An 18098-nucleotide genomic window follows, 5' to 3' on the forward strand; every position below is an offset into this window, starting at 1 on the left:
TGTTTAATTTTTCCCAGTGAATACATCATGCCCTTTGGAGGGCACATTTATTGTTTTAGGCACCATGCAGTTTACTAAATGGTGTCTGGTTATGGAAATGCTCACAAAGACCCTTGGGGCGAAAAAAGAATTAAGTCAACATATATTGATCATGCTGTAGTTGGCGCTTTCTTATTTGATCCGTCAAGGGCTCACTCAGCTGAACTGGTCTATCTGATCTGTGCTACAGAAAGTGGAGACATTTTTCTGGCTCCCTGGTGTTTTTAAAGGCTATGCAATGGGGGGGAAAAAAACTGCTTTAAACAAAGCCTCGTTTTAAAAGAAGCTTGAGTACAGAATGGAATTCAAAGAATTTGGAGAGAGGGGAGGTGAAAGTGGCAAGAAACAGCTTGAAAAAAGCCTGGGAAATTTTAAAGAATAAAGCACAGGAGAGGAGTCAAAGATAAATCCCATCTGTTTCCTTGTGAAATGCACAGACAGCCCAGGACACTGTTTCAGCAAGGCTGTGTTGAACACCTACTAAGCTCAGGACTTGTAAAGAGATTGTGTGTTAAGTGTTCTGGGGTATCTGAGAAGTGAAACAGAATTTGTAGATTCAGAAGAAATTTTTATTTTTTTTAATGTCAGTTGACACATTTTATTCAGCTTTACACAGATCAGAAATTCCAAAAGGTAATGAATATTTGTTATTTTATTCAAATACTGAGAACAGAAAGTATTCTCCCTTGTAATTCATTTTAAAATTCTACATTAAAAAATGTTGGTGATAGATTAAGTAATACTTAAGCAGTGATTGAGAAAAATATGTTTTTCAAGAAAGGGAATCCTAGACTCTGGGTTTTGTTCCTGTCAGATCTGCTTACTCACTTTAAACAAACTGCCCCCACTCTCTTCAGCAATTTGTATCGGACTCACTGCTCTGCCTCCTCCTACCACCTCCCCCATTCCAAAGGAGTCCATATAGGAAGCTTGAAGGTCCTTTACATGTGAATTGGTTCAGATCCTGGCCCGGGGTAACAGTGGGCATTCAGAAGAAAAGATGATTCTGGAAACCTCTCAGAGATTTTTGGATGAGGGAACAGATGAAACAAACATCAAGGTTTCTAGCATGGAGGCTGGAAAAATGAAAGCAAGATGGAAAGAAATGGGTTGTGATGGGTGACTGTGTAGAAAATTGAAAGATGAGAGACCAGATGGAGTGAGTTACATTCTTAACTATAGCATCCAAGACACTTTGTTTTATAGCCAGTTGGGAATCTGGACAGGGGCAAATCCGAAATCCTGGAAGGTGTAAACCAGATTATTAGAGCAAGAAACAAGCCTGGGCATTGCCTCCTGTCTCTACAAGTTAAGTGCTGTGCTTACTCAACTTTTATTATACATGATGTAGCCTAAGTGTTTATTAAGCACCCACTTGCTATTTGATAAGTACTTACCTCCTACCACTGATAGAACAGCTAGAGAATCTTTAGGTTAGAACTTGGCCAGAGTGTCCCCACTGGAATCAGGATCATTGCATTCATTCATTGTGTCCATTCTAGAGGACAATTGAGAAAATCCAGGATAAATGTAAAGACTAACATCACTGCAAGACAGATAGGAATGACAAATAGTGTCATCATTATTCTTACATTTTTGTTTTTGCTAACACATTGTACACTTACTCACGTCCAGAAACCCTTGTTTGCATTAGCTCATTGAGTTTTATAAAGACCCTATAACATAGGAGAGTACTAAGTTTATCCTCCTCATATTAATGAGAATATTGCATCTCAGACAGGTTAAGAAACCATCCAAAGGTCACACAGCTCATCATAGACACACCAGGACCTCAAACCCATATAGTCAGTGTAATTTTAGAACTTTTGAAGATATGCCTATATGAAAAGGAAATAAAAATGATGTATCATACATCGGCTAATTTTGGCATGTATAACTATAAAGAGCCTTGCATTGTGTATTACAAGTCTATGGGGGTCACTTATTTCCATTTTGTCATAAATAGTGTGACAGGTTAGACCAAAGTTTCTCTGCTGGGGGGACTCCCCCCAGGGGACACTTGGCAGTGTGGACACATATTTTTGGTTGCTGCAGCTTGGGGATGGGTGCTACCCAAATCTGGTGCAAATAGGCCACGGATGCTGCTGCCAGCCTACAATGAACAGAAGAGCCCTCACCACAAGGAATTCTTCTGTCAAATTGGTTGATAGTGCCTAGGCTGAGATCCTGGATTCCAGTGATTCACAGTGGGTCATCACTGCAGGGAGATAATAGTGGCTCAGTTTGCACCACAAAAGAGCAGATTTGGGAATGGGAGAAAGAGATAAGGTCGGTTCATTTACTAACTGGTCATTCATAGGTTTGCTATTGATATAGTGATTGTGCCAGAGAGGAAAGATGAGGAAAACAATATGAGGATGTTCCTTTGGAGAAAAGGAGGAAACAAGGAGTAGAGGCAAGGTAAATATGCTGGGGGCTGAGCTGCAGCATGCATAGGAGGGAACTGAGCTATGCAGATCCAAAGGCAGGGCCAGAGGGGGGAGAGAGCAAATGATGTTCTCAGACGCCTCACCAAGTAGGGACATGAACATGAGTGTGCATGTGTGGATTGGTGAGGCCGAGAAGCTTGCATTGCTTTCAAGTGGCTCTGCTGGCCTGGGAATAGGTGCTGGCTTTGTTTTTCCAGTAACAGCCTTTTCTGTTTCCAGCAGTCCTATGCACCAGCTCCCCACCCCATGGCTCCTCCCAGCCCCAGCACAAACAGCAGCAGCAACCACAGCAGCAGCAACAGCAGCGGGGAACAGTTGAGTAAAACCAACCTGTACATTCGAGGCCTCCCACCAGGCACCACTGACCAGGACCTAATCAAGCTGTGCCAACCGTAAGTGCCCCCCTGTTCTCTGCGCCGTTTCCAACCACATCTTTGCCTGCGTGGACGTGTCCATATAAGGCCTGGTTTCACACCCTCTGTACCCCAGGAAGGAAGACTCTGCTGCACCAGTGGGACTTATGTTTGAGATCTGAGACCAGTTTATTTTCGGGAATGGAGTTTGTTTGCCTTTTATTTTAGAAATGGAGGTTCTTGAGCAGAGATACATAGTGATACTGGCTGATGTGCATGTATTGACCAGGAAGATACTGAACAACCATTGAGTTGGGTTCTCATACCTTGTGGCTTTTGGATTCTCATATCTTGTGGCTTCTGGGATCTCAGACCTTATGGCTAGTGTGTTCTCACATCTTGTGGCTGGTGGGTTCTCACACCTATGGCTGTTGGGTTCTTACCCTGTGTGACTGGTGGAGTCATTGATGAACCTCATGAAAAAAATTGCTTTAGTGTAATTATTATTATTATTATTATTGAGAGCTATTAGTGACCGGAATTGCAAAAAGTCAGAAGGGGTAGACTTCAGGATGGTCACCTGCTGTGTTGCAAAGCTTTTCTGGTCAGTTCTTAGGTGGTAAGTATAAGTTTAGTCTGGACCAGATAATTGAAAAATTGTAAGGCTAATCCTCTAGTTTCCTTGAAAACATCTACTTCCAAGTCCTTCCAAGGCCAAAAACTTCACTCACCAAGTAGTTTTATATTTCCTAGGAAATATGGTAGTGATTAAATGTCCTTCCAAAAGATTTTCATTAATCTATTATCTACCAACTTTCATGTTATCAACACTCTGTGCAAATCAATTAAACATATTTAAGTTTACACTCCAAACAAGATGAATAATGGATAATAAACTAAAAATCATAGACCTGGATTTTTAAATTGCTGACTGATTATTTTAAGAGTAATATCAGTACAGCTATTTGTTATTTGATTGTGCCTTAGCTGGATATTTTTTAATTGGGGAAAACTATTACTCAACTTTTCTTTTTCTCTTTTGCAATGCTTTTATAAGAAGGTCGAGAGGATATTTATTTTGTAAAATTTCCAACCTCTAAAACATTGGAAGAGGAAAACAAGGCAAATAGTATTTATTTTCCTTTGTTCTGGTTTTTAAGATTGGGAACAAATTTCAAAACAACAGGAAGTGGCAGATAAACTAAAACACAAATGCATAACTATATAATCAGTTGACAAGGCAATATGTAGATTAGCATGGAGGCACTCTGCTGCTCTTGACTGTCTTGATTTGTGAAAGAGGTAAGACAGAAAATTGAGAAATAAATATTTATTTGAAAGCAGTTTTTTTTTTAAAAAAGAAAGATGCCAGAGCTAAGACATACAAATATGTTACGTTCTGGTCTATGAAATGTTAAAAGTTGGATAACTTCCCTGGTGGCTCAGCAGGTTCAGTATCCTATTTTGTCACTGCTGTGGCTCAGGTTTGATCCCTGGTCTGGGAAATTCTGCATGTTGAGGGAATGATCAAAAAAAAAATGTTGAGGATGAGAATTGGAAGGTAAATCATTCAACTTTTTTTAATTTTTCTACTCTTATAAACATCTAAACAATTTTGGAAAGTAAAGTCTTTGAAAATGTGAGGGATGATGGACTTTATGTTAGAAGCTTCAGATGAAGTATCTCCTGTAACGGATAGTGATGGGAAAAAGCAGATAGCTACTATCTTTGATTTGTATATGAATCCTATTCATAAAAAAATAGTGTTGGGGATTAAGGAAAGATGCTTTCCCACTGTTCTCTACTACTCAGAAAGCCTGCTGAAACAGAGATTTGGGGTCCCAAGAGATTATGATTCACTAGGTCCAGAGCAGAGACAGAGATTGTGAATTTCAGCAGGCTTCATGGTGTTGTTATCAGTTACTGGATTTTTGAGAAGCACTTCTTAAAACCAAACCAACCAACCAACCAAACAAACAAAATGCAACCTGAAAGTTGAGAATTATGTTTTATTCTGCAGATTTTCTAAGGACTTAAGCCCTGGAGGCAGCCTCTCAAATATCTCTGTGGGAAGAGGGACAGCTCCGAAGAGGGAAGGGAGGAGCCAGGATATACAGGAGTTTTTGCAACAAAAAAGCAGGTTATCAGAACATCAAAAACATCTTAATTAAAGAAAACTAGACATCCCAAGTTAACAAATTTAGCATTTCTCTATGTATGGGAAAATGAAAGAGTCTAGGCTCATTGAAACTGCCTCTTGGATATGCATCTTAACTATCTAGGACCAGTATCCTGGTTTGTTTGTTTGTTTGTTCGTTTGTTCGTTTTCCATCCTGATCCCCTCAGAGTGCACATTTGGGCTTCTACAGTGGCTCATGTCTTGATGGCTGCAACATCCTTGTTGACTGATATGACAGGCAACGTTTTCATCCATATTTTTCTACAATAATGTAAAGACCAATATTTCCAATGCAGAAAGTCTCAGTATGTGAATGTACGTGAGGCAAAATCTCGTGTATTAAAACCTGCTCTGCGACTGTGTGATCTTGCGACAAATCATTTACTGTCTTTGAGCCTTAGTCTCCTCTTATAAAAGAGTGGGTTGTGTTTGATTATTTCTACGTTTCTCTGTAGTACCAGTGGTGGGCTACATCTGCCTCTGACTGGAGCACTAGAGCCAACTGCTAAATGTTCAGGAATTCTGTGAGATCTGTTACAGACTCAGTATCTTGAAATTGGCCATGGGGGCACTATTTACATCACAGGAATCAGCAAGCCCTATAAATGAGGGCTTTTAACATTCTATATATTTTTTGTAGTGGTGGTTTATGAATGTACCACTGATGTAGCCTTATACTTTGTATTTTTGGGTCAGTGTCCATTTCTGCAAAGAATATTGCCAGGAATTTATAAATGGAAAGTGTTACCTAAAAGTCTGTGTTGGCATTTTTAACTCAGGAAAGAGATTTAGGTGACACAAGAACACTATTTTTGAGGGAAAAAATGGTTTCTGTGTGTTCCTTCTGTGCATTTGAGAAATTTAAAGTATGCGAAGGGTACAGAGGGTCATGGTTACTTGTTCGTATTAATTTTTGCTGGATAATAAGATCTGGCTCATGCTATTGTTATTGTAAAAATCCTTTTTGGTTCTTCAGTTACAGAAGCAGTCTGGACCTGGGGTTTATTGCTTAGATTTGTTTTCCTGGAGACTCTTAGAGAGCTAATGTGGCAACATCATGTAGAGTAAATAGCTGTGCACTGAGTTTTGGGTTTCACTCTTGGCTGTGCCATCAACTGGGTATGTGGCCCTAGACAACTGACTTGTCTGCTCTTAACTTCAGTTTCCCCATATATAATATGTGTTTATACATGATCATTTAAGATTTTTTTTTTCACAGTACAATTCTTATATTTCATTGAGGCCATCATGAGTTAGTAGTAAAACCTACTCTGGGCCATCTTTTCTATCTTTCATCAATCTCTTTTCCAGTATTGGCAGGGCCATGCCTGAACTGATGCAGCTGTGTGAGTTTGACCTGATTGCACAGGATGCATTTGTTAAAAGATCATTGAAGGTCATTTGTAAAATTCTGGTTTCCTGTCTTGCAGTGGTGGTCTCTTAGTCTGCTCCTTGCTATCTTAAGTGAGCAGTCGTCTAAAGATTCAAATAATTTTGCATTCCTGTTACTCACCCAACACTTGAAAATAATTTTACCTATAAGATAGATAATATTTTGGGGTTTAAATGAAGTCACCATCAGGATAACTGTCATTGTCATTCCTATGAAATTATAAGAAGTTTTAGAGTTACTATTTCCTTATAGGAAATGCGACATTTGCTAATATCCATAGTAATGAAATAATAGAAAACAGAGATACATAAAAAAGGCATAGACATATCAAATTATCTGGTATTAGAATACAATATCCATATAAATGCTGATGAACAGGAAGAAAATGGTATTAAAAGGAAAGAAATAGCATTATTTCTCATATATAATCAAATAAAATTCTTTAAAAAATTTTATTAGTTAACTTACAATGTTGTGTTAGTTTCAGGTGTACAGCAAAGTGAATCAGTTACACACACACATATACATCCATTCTTTTTCAGATTCTTTTCCCATATTGGTTATTATCAAATTCTTATTAAGGTATTTCATTCCCATTTATCATCAAAGCTCCTATGTTTGTATCATGAGTAAAATCAAAGAGGAGAAGGCAAGGTTAAAGCATAGACATGAAGAATGATTTTACTCTGTGGAAAGTCTCTCTAGTTTACCTATATTTTGGGTGAATACACTGCATCATGTGTCTTATAGGAAATACTGTAGTTCAAGACCTTGTAATGTTTTTATCTTGAGAAATCTCAAAGAACTTTACTGTGGTCTCAATCAAGAAATGTTCATAGAGTACCTAGGCTACATGCCAAGGTATGTGCTGAAGATTCAGTGGTGGGTAAATTGAGACAAAGGTCTTGCTTCAGCAGAGAGCATATTCTTACAGGAAAAATGCAAATCAATGAGGTGAGCATATGATTTGATATAAAATTGCAGCTACAAATGCAAGCAAAGAGAGGAGCATGGAACTAAGGTATTTGTAACATGGGATTAGACCTCATTAGGGCAATAAGCCAAGGAATCTCTGAGCAGAGATGAGAAGGAGGAATAGTTTAACTAGAGGAGGAAGGAAGGGAAGAGGCTTCTAGGCGGAAGGGACTTCCTATGTGCAGAACCAATGGCTGGAAGGAGCACAGCAAGGGAGAGGGGCTGAGGAAGTGTCAATGTGGTAGGGGAGAGAAGTATGGCACAGCAGGAGTGGAAAACATGGAGGCGGTAAGGTGATCCCTTTGTATGTCATGTTAGGAGCTTTGAACAATGGAGGAAATCATTGAATTGTCACACACAGGAAGGTGACACAGTCGGATATTTGTTTCAAAAAGATAACTGACTGCTGAGTAGAAAAGATCCTATATGATAAGGGAATGGGGTAGGATAAGAATGAACTGGTAGAAGAATAACTTCGTCAGAGAAGAGGAGTGAGAATTAATATTTGAAGGTGGTAGAAAAATGATGTGCGGTAAAAGATGTCTTTTTTCATATGCATGTATTTGTCTGTTAAAAAACAAGGGCTTGAGAGACAACCAAAAAAAAAAAAAAACGCTTAAAGAAGCAGCAAAGTTGCACAGAATAGGACCCAAGTCAGCTATTTTTAGTTAATTTCTTTTTCTTACCTTATCACGAATGGATCATCACTGCAATATTTAAAGCACTTAAGGCAAATAGAGTGAAAACTAAACATTCAATTGATTATACAATTGATTATACAGGGAATGGGTTATCAGTTGGAGACTATGGGTGGAATACTTAGGTTTTATACCATTTATGCATATCTCAAGAGGAAGATATAGAAGTGAGGGAAGATAAATTTGGCTTAATAAAAACAGAGGAGCATTGCAACTTTTTGGGGGGCCAACTATAATTTTAATAGTCTAATGATTTTTCACATATTCAACTCTATTTCCTTCTTCAAAGAAATTGTTAACTTCTCTTAAATGAATCTCAACATCCCCTTGAAACACATTGAGATCACTCTTAAAAAATGAAGCCATGTATTTTTGACGGAAAGTAAAATCATTAATGTTTTTATGTTTTTGACATCTACCTTTTATCTAACTATTCTCCTAACTCATAAAATTTAAGTAGTATAATGCTTTCAGAAAGCCCTGCTTTGAGATTGCTTCCACTTCCATGTGGTTAATCTGGAATTAATGCCAGCATCCTGTTGATACAGAGCAGATTGTTCTGTTATAAAGTGAACATGCCATGGCCAAGGCTGCTTGAAGCAGAATGAAGGATAAGCAGGGAAACTTTTGGGTAGATCCACATGTATTTCCAATCATCACTGGAAGACCAGGAAGTCAGCTGACCTCCCCTTCATTTTTCTGGGTAAATGTTTTCCTTTCTCAAGCTCTGTCACCCCAGCTTTGCTCCCTTTAAGATGAAGCTGTAAATGTCACTTTAACATTTAACAAGAGAGGAGAAACTCCCATAGTGAAAAGCCAGGGGACAAAGTAGGAGTGTTTGTGCCCAAGCTCATCTCCCTGACTTTGACCCAACCCTGTTGGATGTTGCGTTAAGGTGTGTGCTGAATTCTGAGTAGTGAGAGCAGATTCAAGTGCATCTGGGCTCTGAGTGCAGGGTGCATGCCACAGGGTGTCAGACAGTTTTGACAAATGCACTGACACAATCCAACCTTTTATCAATTTAAAAGTAACCTTGTCACAGTAATATGTCAAACCATTCAGATACAACTAAAGGAAAACAAGTCATTACCCACTCCAGAGGAACCAAGTAAATAAGAAAAGTGTGACTGGACATTTTTTTGAGTTCTTTCTTACCATGTCAATGAAGATTTAAAAGTTCCCTTTAATAAGGCCTGGGGAAATTTATTAGTGGCTTTTTCCTGCCAGTTGGACTCAAATTACACGGCTGCTCTAGTGGTATCATATATCTGTGTGGAGGCAGGTGTGAGGAGGAAGTGAATTTGAGGCTCTTTGAACCCTGCCTTTGTGGAATTTAAAAGAAAAAGCACTTTTAAGGCCCAAACTAGATGCCTGACTTCATTGAGTCAGCAGAGATCTAACCTTTGTTCCATATATTAATTCAGGTTTAGATACAGTATATTTCTCAAGTATGTCTTATAAACCACACCAAGTATTTGGTTTGTAATTAATAATTATCATGAGTAACACATTGCTCTATTTAAACCAATTGTTAACATTTATCATGTATTATATCCTCTGTCCTCTTCTGAGTTTTTATAGTACCTTATTAAATTCTCAAAACAACCCTATAGAGGAATTCCCATCGTGGCACAGTGGAAACAAACCCAACTAGGTTGTGGGTTCGATCCCTAGCCTTGCTCAGCAGGTCAAAGATCCGGCATTGCTCTGAGCTGTGGTGTAGGTCACAGATGCATGTGGCTCAGATCTGGCATTGCCATGTGGTGTAGGCTCCAATTAGAATACAGCTCCAATTAGCCCCCTGGCCTGGGAACTTCCATTTGCTGTGGGTGCAGCCCTGAAAGACAAAAAGACAAAAACAAAAACAAAAACCAAGCCTATAGAATGGAAACAATGATTACTGAGTAATAGTTGAATAAACTGAGGCACAAAAATATTTAGGGGCTTGTCCACATCCATACAGCCAGCAGGATTCAAAACCCAGCTCTGACTTCAAAGCCCTTATTATTCATAACCACTAAAACATTCATTTAATGAAAAGGATAGCCTAAATCATGAGTTCTTAAATCCATGGCTGTCTGGGAGAATCCCTTGACAAGCTTTAAAAAATACTGATGCCTGGGGAATTCTCCTGCGGTGTAGTATATTAGGGATCTGCCACTGTCAATGTAGCAGCTTGGGTCTCTGCTGTGTCACAGTTTAAATCCCTGGACTGGGAACTTTCACATGCTTCAGGTACAGTCAAAAAAGAATGCTAATGTCTGGATCTCACTCTCAGGGATTCTGATTTAGCTACTATGGGGTCAGTTTAGACACTGAGAAGTTTCAAAACCTGCTTAGGCAATTCTACATGTAGCAAAAATTTGAGAATCTCTGGAGTAAATATTGCCACACTAATCAGAAAACATAAGTTAATCCTCTGTTTCAAAACAAAACACAAAACAAAACGAGGAGTTCCCATCATGGCTCAGTGAAAACGAATCTGACCAGCATCCATGAGGATGCAGGTTCAATCCCTGGCCTTGCTCAGTGGGTTAAGGATCCGGCATTGGAGTGAGTTGTGATGTAGGTCATAGATGAAGCTCGGATCCTGCGTTGCTGTGCCTGTGGTATAGGCCAGAGTCTACAGCTCTGATTTGACCCGTAGCCTGGGAACCTCCATATGATGCAAGTGTGGCCTGAAAAAGACAAAAAAAATTAATCCTCCGTTTTAACCTTCCTACTCTGACTTTCAGAGAATCTAGAAATTTCACAGAATCTACCAACTTACTTTCAATACTTAAAACTAAATTTTATTTTAAATGATTTTTATTTTTTTCCATTATAGCTGGTTTAGTATTCTGTCAGTTTTCTACTGTACAGCAAGGTGACCCAGTCACACATACATGTATACGTTCTTTTTCTCACATCATCATGCTCTATCATAAGTGACTAGATATATTTCCCAGTGCTATACAGCAGGATCTCATTGCTTATCCATCCCAAAGGCAATAGTTTACATCTATTACCCCCAAATCCCCAGCCCATCCCACTCCCTCCCCTCTCCCTTGGCAACCACAAGTCTGTTCTCTATGTCCATGAGTTTCTTTTCTGTGGAAAGGTTCATTTGTGGTATATATTAGATTCCACATATAAGTAATATATGGTATTTGTCTTTCTCTTTCTGTCCTACTTCATACAGTATGAGAGTCTCTAATTCATCCATGTTGCTGCAAATGGCATCAACTTGTTTTTTTATGGCTGAGTAGTATTCCATTGTGTATATATGGAAATACTACCACATCTTCTTAAACCATTCATCTGCCAATGGACATTTAAGTTGTTTCCATGTCTTGGCTATTGTGAATAGAGCTGCAATGAACATATGGATTCAAGTGTCTTTTTCAAGGAAAGTTTTGTCCAGATATATGCCCAAGAGTGGGATTACTGGGTCATATGATAGTTCTATATATAGTTTTCTAAGTACCTCCATACTGTTTTCCATAGTGGTTGTACCAGCTTACATTCCCACCAACAGTGCAGGAGGCTTTCCTTTTCTCCACACCCTCTCCAGCATTTGTTATTTGTGCACTTATTAATGATGGTCATTCTGACTGGTGTGAGGTGGCCTCACAGTAGTTTTGATTTTCATTTCCCTAATAATCAGTGATATTGAGCATTTTTTCAGGTGCTTGTTGGGCATCTGTTTATCTTCTTTGAAGAAATGTCTGTTCAGGTCTTTTGCCCATTTTTCCATTGAGTGGTTGGCTTTTTTGCTGTTGAGTTGTATAAGTTGTTTGTATATTTTAGAGATTAAACCCTTGTCAGATGCATCATTTGAAACTATTTTCTACCCTTCTGTAAGTTGTCTTCTTTTTTTTTTTTTTTATGGTTTCCTTTGCCGTGCAAAGCTTGTCAGTTCAATTAGGTCCCATTGGTTTAGTTTGCTTTTATTTCTATTACCTTAGGAGACTGACCTGATAAAACATTTATAAGGTTGATGTCAGAGAATGTAAAACTAAATTTTATTAAGATATTTTAGGATTAATTGGATTTTTTAATCACAAAATGAGATTTATAGATTAGGCCCAAGAAAAATCAAGCTGTGAAATAGGTACCCAAAAGTACTTATTGTGCATATGCACCCTGTGGTATATGGAATGATTAGCCAACAGGAAACTGTTGTATAGCACAGGGAACTCTACTTAATATTCTGTGATAGTCAATGTGGAAAAGAATCTGAAAAATAATGGATGTGTGTATATGTATAACTGAATCATTTTGTTTTACAGCAGAAATTGTTACAACATTGTAAATCAAATATATTTCAATAAAACTTAAAAAAAATGGAAAAAAATCTAAGTACTTTGGAGGTCCCATTGTGGCTCAGCAGATTAAAAAGCTGACATTGTCTTTGTGAGGACACAGGTTCAATCCTTTGCCTTGCTCAGTGGGTTAAGCATCTGGCATTGCAGTGGCCGTGGCTTAGGCCTGCAGTTGAAGCTCTACTTGACCATTAGCCTGGAAACTTCCATATGCTGCAAGTGTGGCCATAAAAAGAAAAAAAATTGTTTTTTTTCAAAAAAAAAAAATAGGAGTTCCTGGCTTAGCGGTAATGAACCTGACTTGTATCCATGAGGACATGGATTCAATCCCCAGCTTCACTCAGTGGGTTAAGGATCTGGCAATGCTGTGAGCTGTTGTGTAGGTCACAGACATGGCTCAGATCCTGCATTGCTGTAGCTGTGGTGTAGGCTGGCAGTTTCAGCTCCAATTCGACCCCTGGACTGGAAACCTCCATATGCCACAGATATGGCCCTAAAAAGACAAATAAAATAAAATGAAATATAAAATTACTTTAAATAATATACTCTCCCTTTGTGGCACTGCGGAAATGAATCCGACTAGGAACCATGAGGTTGCATGTTTGATCCCTGGCTTCTCTCAGTGGGTTAAGCATCTGGTGTTGCCTTGAGCTCTGGTGTAGGTTGCAGATGTGGCTAGGATCCTACTTTGCTGCGGCTGTGGCATAGGCCAGAAGCTGTAGCTCTGACTTGACCTCTAGCCTGGGAAGCTCCGTATGCCCATGTGCGGCCCTAAAAAGCAAAAAAAAAAAAAATATATATATATATATATATATATATGTATATATGTATATATGTATATATATACATATATATATATACTCTCCTTCACATAATTTTTATAAATCAAGCATTTCTTCAACATCTCAGTTTTTAATAATGTTTATATTTAATTGATGATTAAGCAAGAAATTCTTCCTATTTTAACTCGTGTTATTAAATTTTTATATATATTTAATTTTTTCTTGTTGGCCTATAGTCTGCTAAACAGAAGATTATGGACTGTTAAAAAGTCATCAGCTTTTTGCAGCATTTGGGGTGAATCTGGGAATTATTGTCTCACTGATTCATTGACTATACATTCGTTATTGTTTTCATTACTTTGGATGAAGAAAATTCTGATGAATTTCTGTGATTTATTTGAGAAGATATATAAGTTGGAGATACAAGATAGTATTTTTGCCTATTTATACTGCACGTAGAGAAGAGAAAAAACAAACAAACAAAAATGAAACCATTGAAAGCACCAGTTAAATTATTATGTTGATAGTAGCACAAAAATGCCAGATGTGCCAAGTCAAGTCTTAGAGGTCTGGAGAAGTGGAATTCCAGGCAGATATTTTGCAAAGTGCTTGAAATTTTCAAGGACTTGAAAATTAAGGGCAGGACTCTGGCAAGTTCAGATGAGATCTTGGTTTTCAATTTGCCCAATGATCTTCTAATTGCTAAATACAGCTGACTCTTTTTAATACTTACTTTATTTGATCTCTTTGTTACTTGACCCTATTGACTTCACCTTTATTCTAGAAATTTTCTTTCCCCTTGGCTGGTATACTCCTCTTTCCTGAGTCTCCTCCCAGGGTTTTTCCTTCCAGCTTCTCTTCCACTATCTGCCTCTTCAATATTTTGGCATTTTCAGAATTTAGACTTCCTCTCCTCTCACCACATAAACTCTCTGCTCCCTTCCACTTAAATAACTTCAGCTGTTAGGATGAATATTTAATGCGTATCTCCAGACCATGGAGATATATTTCTTTTAGTCCTAGATCCATATCTTGTTATTCCTTGTACAATTCAAAATTGTCTCCTAAGAGCTATCAAAGTCATGATCCAAAAAGGATTATTCCTGGAGTTCCTGTCATGGCGCAGTGGTTAACAAATCCGACTAGGAACCATGAGGTTGCGGGTTCAGTGTCAGTCCCTGGCCTTGCTCAGTGGGTTAAGGATCTGGCGTTGCTGTGAGCTGTGGTGTAGGTTGCAGATGTGGCTCGGATCCCATGTTGCTGTGGCTCTGGTGTAGGCCAGCTGCTACAGCTCCGATTCGACCCCTAGCCTGGGAACCTCCATATGCCGCGAGAGCGGCCCTAGAAATGGCAAAAAGACAAAAAAAAAAAAAAAAGGATTATTCCTAGGCTTTTCCCTTCTTCAATGTTCCCTTTCTCTATGAATGACACCGTCACTCATCCAGTCATACAAACAAATCATCTGTGATCACTCCTTTCCTCAACCCAGAAACCATTTCCAAGGTAAATAGATTTCAACTGCTAGTCTCTTTATTTCACTAGTGCCATAATTTATTTATTCATTAATTCCAAAGTATTTATTGAATGTCATCTCTGTGCCAAGTACTGAAAATAACTTAAGATCTGGTAAATCTCTGCATAGAACTTGCATTCTAATAGGAAGAGATAATATATGAGTGAATGAATAAAGAAGAAAACATCAGAATATGACCACCAAAAGGAGGTATTTCAACTTCCTGTCATTGTAAGTAATGACAGGGAGGTTACTGTGAACTCTGGAACCTTTTTGCAGTGAGATTTAAATTTCAGGACGGAACCAGGCATATAATATTCAGGAGGAATGCTATTAGAGATAAACACGAGAGCTTGTACAAAATCCCACAGGTAGAAATTAACTCCATGTTTTCGAGTAACATAAGGAAGGTCAGAATTGCAAAAGAATAATGAATAAGGGGAGGTTGGAAGGTAAAAGATGGAGTACAAAATGTATACAAGGACCAAATCAATATAGCTTTATAAGCCAGAGTATGGAGATTGGATTTTATCCTAATTGTTGTTGTTGTTGTTTTTTTTTTTTTTTTTAAGGAAAGTTATCCTGGCTACTCTGTAAAGAGTGAATTTTAGGGAGTATGGGAAAAGCAAGTAAATGAGTAAGGATGCCATTGTGGAATTCCAGGAAGGTGATGTCAGTGGCTTGAATTAGGATCATAGTGATTAGATAGATGTGATGGATTTGGAGACAGTTTTTATAGAAGTGACTGATGAATTGGAGATGACTGGAGGGTTAAATGAAAGAGAAAATAATAATTCTCAGGTTTTGGCTTAAGAACCTACAAATACAGTAATTAGTAAAATTAAGATTATGGAAGGGGCAGTTTTGAGGGGAGAGAAATCAAGTGTTCTTAGTTTTGTTATTTTTGAGATTCTATTAGACATCTAAAATGAGATACAAGTTAATAGCTTAACATATAAGAGGTTTCAAAGCAGAGGTTAAAGATACAGATTGCAAGTCATAAGCATTATAGATAGCATTTTAACATGTTGTGCTAATAAGATAATATATGCCTATTATTCTAAAAATTTTACATGTAAGTACTTCATATTACCTGTGTTAATTCATCTATACTTTGTTATAACCTTCATTTTATAGGTTAAAAAACACTGACACAGATGTTAAGTGACTTACTTGAAGTTACATAGATGGCCATTGGCAAGTCCAGAGTTTAAAGTAAGGAGTCTGGCTTGAGTCTCTTCTCTTAGCCATGATTCATATATAGGGTGTTTGCATAGCAAAAAAGAGGAGTGGTCATACAACTCAACATCCTAAGAGAAGGAGAAGCCAACAAAGGAACTTAAAAAGGAACCAGTGAAATAGAGGAAACCAGGAAAGCAGGAGAGTGTGGTGTTATAGAAGGTCGGGAAGAAAGTATCTCAAGAATGCAGAATGATCAAATGTGTTGAATACTATTGAGAAGTTAAGGAATGTACAAATAGAGAAGTTACATTTGGCTTTGGCTTTGCTAAGGACATTGGCAAGCTTGACAAGGATAGTATTTGTAGGCGGTAAAACCTGGAAGCCATTTGTTGGGCCTTTCTTTAGGACTTAATAGTCCTTCCAAGTGGAAATGCCTTTTCTTTGTGCCCAGACTCTACATAAAGTGTCATTATTTTCCCACCAACTTTCTGGTTGTTTTCTCTCTATCTCCCTCTCTCATATTTCTATTTCTTTAACTCTTTTTCATTCTTCCATCCCACCTTCCTTAGATGTAAGCATTTTTTTTTTTCACTTTTTCGGGCCGCACCTGTGGCTTATGGAGGTTCCCAGGCTAGGGGACAAAATGGAGCTACAGCCACCAGCTTAAACCACAACTATAGCAACACAGGATCCGAGCATGTGTGCAACCTCCACCACAGCTCACAGCAACACCAGATCCTTAACCCACTGAGCAGGGCCAGGCATCGGACTGGCAACTTAATTGTTCCTGGTTGGATTCATTTCTACTGTGCCATGACGGGAACTCCTAGATATAAGCTTTTGAAGACAGATTTATGTTGTTCATTTTTGCAGCCCCAGTGCTTTGTACAGTTCCAGTTCTCTCCTGGTATTTAAGGGGTAACTGATAAATATTCATTTATTGACTACCTGAATCACCAGTAATATCAAATGATTTTATTGTATTGAGTCATAAAACTTGTTTCAGGTAGAATTTGAGTTTATAGTGTTAGATAAAGGAAACAAGGTTTTATCTTAGATATTGAATTCAAAGTTGTACTACTAGAATGAAAAAAGAAAGGTTTTCGATATAGTGTTTTTTTTACTGTGTAGATCCCAAGGAGATTTCTGGAGGGAAGGATAACCAGGCCACATGTATTTAAGGAATCAAATAAGGATCAATACTTTGACTACTCACTCAATATTGCTACTGAGACAGGAAATAACCATTTATTTGAGTCTGAGCTATTAGGTTTCGGCTGTCAAACAGATCACAGTGTGCCAACTGACTGCAAATTCCATAGCTAATGCAGAATAATTTAGGCTCACAGAATGGTTTTTGCTGAAAATTTTTGGCTCTGGAATTTTTCTACAGATTGATTTTTTCAACCAATGACTACTGAAGCCACAATATTATAGACTATCAAAAAAAACAAAAACAAAAACAAAAAACAACACTGACCATATCTGTGAATTTTTCACATTAAAAATGAGAGCTTTTAATCAGAAAGTTGATGAGTGTGATTTGTATACATTATTTAATCATATGATTGTGAATAAATTATAGTTATAATTTTAGTTGAATTAAGTTATAGTTGATTTACAATATGATATTAGCTTCAAGCATACAACATAATGATTTAATATTTTTATAGATTATAATCAATTTAAAGTTTGTTCTAAAATATTGGCTGTATTCCTTGCACCGTACAATATATCTTTGTATCTTATTAATTTTATGCATAGTGGACTATACCTCTTAGATTTTAACCATATCCTGCCCCCCTCCTTCCTTTCTTCTCCCCACTGGTAACCTTTAGTTTTCTCTCTACATCTGTGAATCTATTACTGTTTTTTGATAGACATTCCTTTGTTTTATTTTTTAGATTCCACATGTTAGTGATAACATAGAGAAATTTTCTTTTTCTGTCTAATTTATGTCACTTATGCACATCCATGTTGTTAAAAACAGCAAAATTTATTTATTAAGGCTGAGTGATATTCCACTGAATATATATCACAACTTCTTTATCCATTCATCTATTGATGGACATGTAGACTACTCCCATATCTTGCTTATTGTAAATAATGTTGTTGTGAACATCAGAGTTATGTATCTTTTCAAATTAGTGTTTTAATTTTCTTCTGATAAATACCCAAGTATGGACTTGCTTGATCACATGGTAGTTATATTTTTAGTTTTTTAAGGAAC

At 37.7% G+C, this 18098-nt stretch overlaps 1 protein-coding gene across 6 annotated transcripts in view; it reads left to right on the forward strand.

Annotated features, from left to right (window-relative positions):
* RBMS3 (RNA binding motif single stranded interacting protein 3) overlaps positions 1 to 18098 on the forward strand; it is a 740901-nt gene that overhangs the window by 156133 nt on the left and 566670 nt on the right. For 4 of the 6 annotated variants that reach the window (XM_047769379.1, XM_047769355.1, XM_047769352.1 and 1 more), the window contains one exon: positions 2709 to 2881. In XM_047769379.1, the coding sequence (XP_047625335.1) occupies positions 2709 to 2881 (173 nt within the window). The remainder of the gene's footprint in view (positions 1 to 2708; positions 2882 to 18098) is intronic. The other 2 variants (XM_047769361.1, XM_047769377.1) reach the window with 1 other exon arrangement.

Source organism: Phacochoerus africanus, chromosome 1 (assembly GCF_016906955.1).
Source record: "Phacochoerus africanus isolate WHEZ1 chromosome 1, ROS_Pafr_v1, whole genome shotgun sequence".
Taxonomy (NCBI): domain Eukaryota; kingdom Metazoa; phylum Chordata; class Mammalia; order Artiodactyla; family Suidae; genus Phacochoerus; species Phacochoerus africanus.